The 7,918-nt window shown below is 46.0% G+C and overlaps 2 protein-coding genes across 2 annotated transcripts in view; both read left to right on the top strand.

The window, feature by feature from the left end:
- Positions 1–2,745, top strand: part of SVOP (SV2 related protein) — a 54,665-nt gene extending 51,920 nt beyond the window's left edge. The window contains exon 16 of the mRNA XM_069081498.1: positions 875–2,745. Coding sequence (XP_068937599.1) covers positions 875–1,081 — 207 coding nt within the window. The 3' untranslated portion in view covers positions 1,082–2,745. The remainder of the gene's footprint in view (positions 1–874) is intronic.
- Positions 1–7,918, top strand: part of CORO1C (coronin 1C) — a 544,511-nt gene that overhangs the window by 267,386 nt on the left and 269,207 nt on the right. The window lies entirely within an intron of this gene.

Genomic DNA, 7,918 nt, shown 5'->3' on the forward strand with positions numbered 1-7,918 from the left:
AAGTCAGAAGGTGGGGGTTGGGATAGCAGCGGTAGCCCCTTACTCCCAAGCAAGTCTGTCCTCATGAGAGTGCCAAGCAGAGCTCTTGATGATATTTTTGTTTCATGCCCAAGGCAGGCTTCACAAAATGTACTTTCAAATCCACTTTTTAAAAAGATTTATTTACTATTACTTTACAACATTCAGTTCCACAAGTTTTTGAGTTTCTTATTTTCTCCCCCTCCCTCTCCTACATGGCAGCATGGAATCAAATATAGGTTCTACATGTACCTTTACAGTATACTTTAGTCAAGTCGTAAAGAAGAATCATAACCAATGGAGTGAGCATCAAGGAAGAAACCAAAAAGAGAGAAGGAACAAGTAGTTTGCTCCCATCTGCATTCAGACTGTAGTTCTTCCCTCTGGATGAGACCTTGGGAGTTGTCTTCTAACCCTGCATTGCTGAGAGGAGCCCAGGCTATCAAAGTCAGTCGTCACCCATACGCTATGTCTGTAACTGTACAAAGTTCTCCTGGTTCTGCTCCCCTCACTCAGCATCAGTTTACATAAGTCTCTCTGGGTTATTATGAGGTTCATCTGTTCCTCTTGTCTTATAGCACAATAGGCAAATCCACTTTTAAAGGCAAATTCTGAAGTCCAAGAGATGAGATGATGGGACCAAGGTCATAAAAGTTGTAGGTGGTAGGGTTAGGTTTAGAACTCCAGTCCTCACATTCCAAACCCAGTGCCCTTTTTTGTACTAGCCTGCCTTGCAGACCACATCTGGGAAAGAGCTTTGAGCAGAACATGATCTCTATATTCAGGGGATCGACATCCCTAAAGGCCCCACTTCCAAAAATGAGTCATCACCAGCATCTTGTATCTCACCCTGCAGGTGATGCTGGAATCATCCGTTTACTTGACTCTGGTGGTATATAGTGGCTGCTGCCTCTTGGCTGCGCTCGCCTCCTGCTTTCTGCCAATTGAGACCAAAGGCCGAGGTCTGCAGGAGTCCAGTCACCGGGAGTGGGGTCAAGAGATGGTGGGAAAAGGCTCCCACAACATGGGTGTGACCAGGTCAAATTCTGGATCGCAGGAGTGATGGCGTCTAGTGTGGCTGGATGTGCAGGAAGACCAAGAGGGAGGAGGTGGGGTGATTCCCAGAGGGATCAGGCTGTCACTGCCAACGTCATGGGTCAAAGTTCCAGACCTGTGGATTTGGACCGAAAGGAATTTGTGTCTTTAATACCGTTCACTCATATTCATCCAGCACCACCTCGGGGATGGCAGGGGAGGCATTTGTTCTGGGAGTTGCTCTGTCTGTGTGATGGGGGGGGTGAGGTTTGGTAGTAACTTGTCATTCTTGCTTGGCCCACTGCCAAGCTCCAAAGGTCCAGTGACGTCACGGGCCGACCAGATGCCATTCAGATCCAGGTATTCGACGGGAGAGCCAAAAACCAAATGGTCCACGTAGATGACCCAACTCCATGGCACATTCAGCAAGGAAGGGGACTCTGATGGGTCAGCCTCCACCATTAAGCAACCAGTTGGGTCCTGGATCCCCAGCTCAGAGGCAATTCTCCTGGGCATTACAGATGGTCTGGGCTTCCAGAGAAAGGTCAATTCAAAGCACTTGGGGCTAAGCAATCTCCTGGCCCTTTGTTCGGGTTCAAGTAGTGCTTCTGAAATGGGGGATGGGCCAGAGTCAGCATTCTCTCTGCTCAGAGCTCTCCTGGCATTGCTAACTGCCCTATCACGCCACCAGGTGGTATCACCATTGCTGACCTTCCGGTCAGGGCCCTGCCCCTCCCGCCAACTCCCATATCCACACTGCATGGGGGCAGGTGTGTTTTTGTCCATTGTATCCAGGCTTGTTCCCAGCATTGATCATTTCTCACTGGACAGGAAGCAGGGATCCTTCCTCTCAGACAGCCACCTCTCATAACTGCCTCCAGCTGGGCTGGGACATCAGGATAGGAAGGAGGGATGGAAGGAGAGTTCTTTTCTCTGGCCCCTGGAGAGGTCCAGGAGGAACTGTGCTGGTGACCTCCTTTCTATCTCCTGGGAAGGCAATTTGGGGTCGCAGTATCTGTAATTGCTGGCTCTTCTATGGGGGTGAAAGGTGGAGAAGGAAATGACCCACTTGTGTGGCCTCTCTTTATCAAGCACCAGCCCATGATGAGGGATTCTGATCTTGAGCCTGGAAAGATGTACAGAGAAATCAGCAAATGTGCCCACACACATCTCAGTATTGTTCTGAAGTTAGGTTGGGGATGCTGAGTTTTCAGGTCCTCATCCCTCAGCTGCCGTTTCTTCGCTGCCATCCCCTACCAATGCTCATCACATCACCATTCCAGGGGTGGGTACCACTCATACCTCCTGGGGGTATGGTGGCCAGAACATGGGGGGTCAGTGGGGAGAGCCTGGGCCCAGGAGAAGGGGACTAACCAGGTTCCGTGTCAGTGGCATATATCGGCCTGCAGTGCTTGGTTCAAAATGTGATGTTTCCCATTGGGAAAGCAAGGGGATTGTGTCGGGAAGGAGAGCATCCCAGCTCCCATCAAAGGCCAAAGAAGCTGCTGACATTTTTTTGCTTGGAGATGTCTGTTTTCAGTAAACATTGCAAGGGAACAAAGTCTGTAAGTTCATTTATTATTAAAACATGTTGGTGATGGACCTTGGTGAGCTCTGCATTTGTGACTGTCCCATATTGTCCTCAAGAGTGGTCTAGACGGGTTAATCTTACTGGAAATGGTTCTGTAGCTGGGAGTCTCTTGGAAGGAAAATTAATGAAAAAAGCATTTAATAAACACTAACTATGGGGCAGCTAGGTGGTGCAGCGAATAGTGCACCAGCCCTGGAGTCAGGAGGACCTGAGTTCAAATCCAACCTCAGACACTTGACACACTAGCCATATGACCTTGGGCAAGTCACTTAACTCCAATTGCTCTCCAAAAAAATTAAACACCAACTATGTGCCAGGCACTGTGCCAACTTTTAGCTGGGATATAAATTTTAAAAATGAAAAAGAATCCCTGCTGTCAGGGAGCACTCATTCTAATTGGGAGAGACAACATATATAGGTAGATTCAGCTTCAAGGTGTATAGCAAAGCCCCAAAGTTCTTAAAATGTAGAACAGTATCTGCCCCACAGGGCAGGGAGCCTTGATAGAAATCATCATCATCAGTGGGAGGAAGGTGGAAATGGGGCTAAGGATTGGAGTAGAATGGGTATTCTGAATCGCCCCTGGAAGGGCTGAGATTGAGAGGTCAATATCTGGCCATTCTCCAATATAACAATCCAACGAGCATTTATTAAGCACCTACTAGGTGCATAGTAACAAAAAGATTTACAAAAGCAAAGCAACTCCCCCCAAAGACAGTCTTCACCCTTGAAGGCTTATATGCTACTATGGGGATATAACAATCTCTTTACTTTCCATCAGGGGCGGCTAGGTGGTGCAGTGGTGTCCCAATATGAGGACAATCTCTTTCTCTCTGTCTGTCTCTCTGTCTCTGTCTGTCTGTCTGTCCCTCTCTGTCTCTGTCTCTCTTTCTGTCCTCTCTGTATCTCTGTCTCTGTCCCTCTCTCTCTCTCTGTCTCTCTGTCCTCTTTCAGGGATGCCCAGGAGCTTGGGGTGATGCTTGAGAACATTTCTAATTTTGATGCGGTGACTGAGCTGTCTTAGGTAATGTGAAGTATGTGGGTCTTCCCTTTAGAATCCCAGCTGGCAATAACAACACCTGGATGTATGGATCAGCTCAAAGGCTTTCACCGCATGGGAACTAATATTTTGTGGCAATGTTGCCTATGGTTGGTGATAGAGTTTTTGTGGCAGGGGCAGGCTTCTTACAAAGTTCAGAGAACTTATTTTACAGAGAAGAAAACAGGCTGGGAGAGGGGAAGGGTTCTGTCCAGTCATACAGGCAGTAAGTGGCAGAGCTTGGCTCATCTGACTCCACAGCCATCTTTTTTTCATTATTCCACAGCTACCCGTGGTGTTAAGCTGAAAAGTGTAAATAGTGCCAACCCATATTGGCTCCAGATGTCCAAGTTGGCTCAGTGGACAGAGTGCTGAACCTGGAGTAGGAAAATTGAATTCAACTCCAGCCTCGGACACTTCCTAGCCATGTGATCCTGGGCAAGTGACTGCCTACCTCGGTTTCCTTCTCTGTTGTTTGTCCTTCATTCTCGAAGAGGACCCATGACCTCACAAGTGTGACATCCTGCCTTGCACCTGAATTGGATCTGAGTGAGGCAGAGCTGTGCAAAGTTGTTGGTTTCACCCCCTCCTCCAGTGTCATTGAAGTCTGGGGATAATAATAGTATTCCTCTCTTGGAGTTATGGTGAGGATCAAATGTGGTAATATTTGTAATTGTTCAGTCATTTCAGTCATGCTCAATTCTTTGAGACCCCATCTGGGGTTCTCCTGGCAAAGATCCTGGAGTGGTTTGCCATTTCCTCCAGCTCATTTTACAGATGAGGAAACTGAGGCAAACAAGGTGAAGTGATTTTGTAAACGTAAAAGTCCTAGATAAATGCCAACTGTAACTATCTGAATCATGAAATCTCAGTTTGGCCTCTGAATAACTTCAGGGACCATTCACACAACCATACTTGAACAATATTACTCTCTACAGAATCCCCTGTATCTGTCCAGCCTGTGCTTGAACACCCCCAATGAGAGAGAACCCACTACCAGCCAAACCAATCCATTCCACTTTTGGACAGCTCCAATTGATAGCAATTGTTTCCTTATCCAAGACTCTAATTTTTCTCTTACCAATTTCCCTTTGTTTTTCCTGGTTCTATCCTTTGGGACCAAGTAAAAGAAGACCAATTCTTTTTCAAATGAAACAATCCTTCAGGTACCTGAAGACAGTCGCCATGTCACTCCCCCTAACTCCTAATTATCTTGTTTCTCCAGACTAACACCCCCAATTCTTTCAACATACCCATGGTCTCCAGTTCTCTCACCATCCTGGCTATCGTCGCCTAAGCACTCTCTGGTTTATCAAAGTCTTTTTTTAAATTGTGGATATCTTCCAAGGCAAGGCAAATGGGTGATAAACTAGTAGGAAATTGCAAAATCCCAGAATTAAAGAGTTGGAAAAGTCCTCAGTGGCTATTCAAGTGGAAACCCTTATCCAAAAGGAATCCTCATTACAATGTTCTTAACAAGGAGCCATCCATCCTCTCCTTGAAGACCTCCATTAAGAGGTAACCAGGCAGGAGCATGCAGGAACCAGCTGGCACAGCTGGAGTTTTTGGTGTGAGCATTTACATCTTGGAAATCATCTTGTCAAACGCTGCAAATCAGGATTTGATTTATTGTTTCATTGATTGTCTTATGAAGGTGTTGAAGAAAATGTTAAGAATACAAATTAGACTTAAACATGTGTAAGGTATATATAGGGCATTCATCTCTTAACATCCCCCCACCCTGTCCCTTCACACCCCACCTCACCACCAGCCCCACACCCCAGCCAGTTGTTAAATATTTCCCAGCACAACTCTGGAGGGAACCCACCAGCTCCAGTAGAGACCCCCTTCTTTTGGACAGCTCCAAGTGCTGGGAAGTTTTTCCTGACCTCAAGTACCTATTGTTCCTGGTTCTGCCCTCTGGGTCTAGCAGAACAATCTTCCATTTAACAGCTTTTCAGATTGCTGAAGACAGCTATTATGCCTCCCTCCTTCCCGGTTTTTTCTTCAGGCGAAACATGCCCAGATCCTTCAACTGACTTCATGCTATGCACTCAACACCCTTCAACATGAAATAAGATATTTGTAAAGCACTTAGCATAGTGCCTCGCACATAGTTGGTGCTTAATAAATCCTTCCTTCTTTCCTTCCTTCCTTTTCTCCCTTACCCCTCTCTCCTTCCTTCTTTCCTTCTTCCTTTCCTTCTCTCTCATTCCCTTCTTTTCTTCTTCCCTCACTCCTTCCTTTCTTCTTTGCCCTTTTCTTCTTTCCCTTCCTTCCCTCTCACCTTCCTTTACTCTCTTCTCTCCTTCCTTCCTCTCCTCCTTCCCTTTCCTTCCTTCTTTTCTCCCTTCCTTCTTTCCCTCCCCTTTCCTTCCCCTTTCTACTTCCTTTTCCCTTCCTTCCCTCTCTCCTTCCTTTCCTCCCTTCTTCCTTCCTGATTGCCCTCCTCTAGACAACCTCAGATTTATATAGAGCCTTCTTAAACTGTGGAACCCAGAGCTAAATGCACTTTCCCAGCTACAGTCTGAGGAGAGCCCAGGACAGCCAGCCTGTCACCTTCTTGTTCCTGTCAGTGATACCTCCCTCGATTTCAGTCAGAATCACAATAGCTTTTGCGGGGCTGCTATATTACTTTGCTAATACGTAGTGAACTTGTGGTCCTCTAATACCCCCAGATCTTTCTTTTTCAGACATGCTCCTTAACCAAAGTTCCCTTGATGAGTTGATTTTTCTGAACCCAAGTTTAAGACTTTAATTTGATCCTTGTTGAATTTCATCTTCCTAGATTCAGCCCAGAGCTCCAGCAGGACAAGATCTTTTGGGATTCTGCCTGTCATCTCAGACCTTAACTTTGAAGTAAATCTAGATTTAAAAATTTAAAACAATGTTTCACAATGGAACAGAATTTTGTTTGAGGAAAGGAAGACTCCCTCTTGGTTCACATTATTCATAAAAGGCAGCAGCATCACAAAGATTTTAAAGAGAAGCTAGTTGATAGTGAAATTCAACTTTTGGGGAATAAATCAAAAAGTAGAATGACTTATGCTATTGAACATTGGAGTGAGAAACAAAGGATGCAAGTTTGAATCCTGACTTTGACATTGACTACCTGTGTGACTTTGGGCAAATCACCCACCTTCTCTGGGCCTCAGTTTCCCCACCTGTAAAATAAGGGGGGGGGACTAGATAATTCAACAAAGTCTCTTCCAACTCTTAGTCTTATAACCCTTTACACACCATGTTTTCTGAAAAGGCAAAGGGAAGCGAGGTTTCAAACTAGGCTTTGAGAAATTATTCTATAACCTGAACTCAGAGCTTACAGAAAGGTCCCAAATGGGTATGTGTCTAGATCCTGTCTTTGGACCTTAGGTGCCCCATTCTTGAGGATTTCCCACTGAAGGCTAGCTAATTAACTAGTTCAGATTTACCTTCCCCCACATATTTGATCTTGACAAGATAAAAATTGTTTTTTCAAAGTGATTGGCTGTAGCAGCCTTCCCTTCTCTAGATACCAGAATGTACGGTTCATCCAGGCCCCTTCCCCTAGTGATGTCTTCTGTGGTCTGTGCCTGTGGTTACCCCACAGTGGGTAGACTTGGTCCTTCATGGATGTTTTATCAGCTCTTGAAAGAATTGTCCCTGCAAGAGCCCATTAAGAATGTGTGGACCAAGGGCAGGACAGGACAGATCTCTCCCATAGGACCACTGGACATTTGCCCAGTGACCTATGGAATGGGTTCAGGAGCTAAGACTAGGAGGGCAGTAGGGAGGCAGAAATGAAAGCCTGAAGGGGCAGGGGCAGGTGCCGAGATTCTGGGGTCAAAAGAATTGGCCTTGAGTCCTAGGTCCCCCATCACTGACTAGCCAGCAACCCAGAGCAGCACTCACTTCCTGGGACAAGGTGTCACCATCTATAAAATAAGGGGATTGGACCAGATAAAACCTAAGGCCTGCTACAGACTTAATGATCTATGTTCTAAATTCAGTCTAAGCTTAAACATTAAGATCATTGGATTCAAACCTTCAAGGACCTTAGAAGATATCAAGTTCAACATCATCATTTTACAGAAGAAGAAAATGAGGTCCAGAGGTTTACATACACATCTCCTGTTCTAAGGCCCCCTCCCAGCTCTGACATCTGCTGTTCTAAGGCCCCTCCCAGCTCTGACATCTATTGTTCTAAGGCCCCTCCCAGCTCTGACATCTGCTGTTCTAAGGCCCCTCCCAGCTCT

The sequence above is a fragment of the Petaurus breviceps genome, unplaced genomic scaffold, assembly GCF_028583685.1.
Source record: "Petaurus breviceps papuanus isolate PSGF00001 unplaced genomic scaffold, PetGlider_PUasm1.0 99, whole genome shotgun sequence".
NCBI lineage: Eukaryota > Metazoa > Chordata > Mammalia > Diprotodontia > Petauridae > Petaurus > Petaurus breviceps.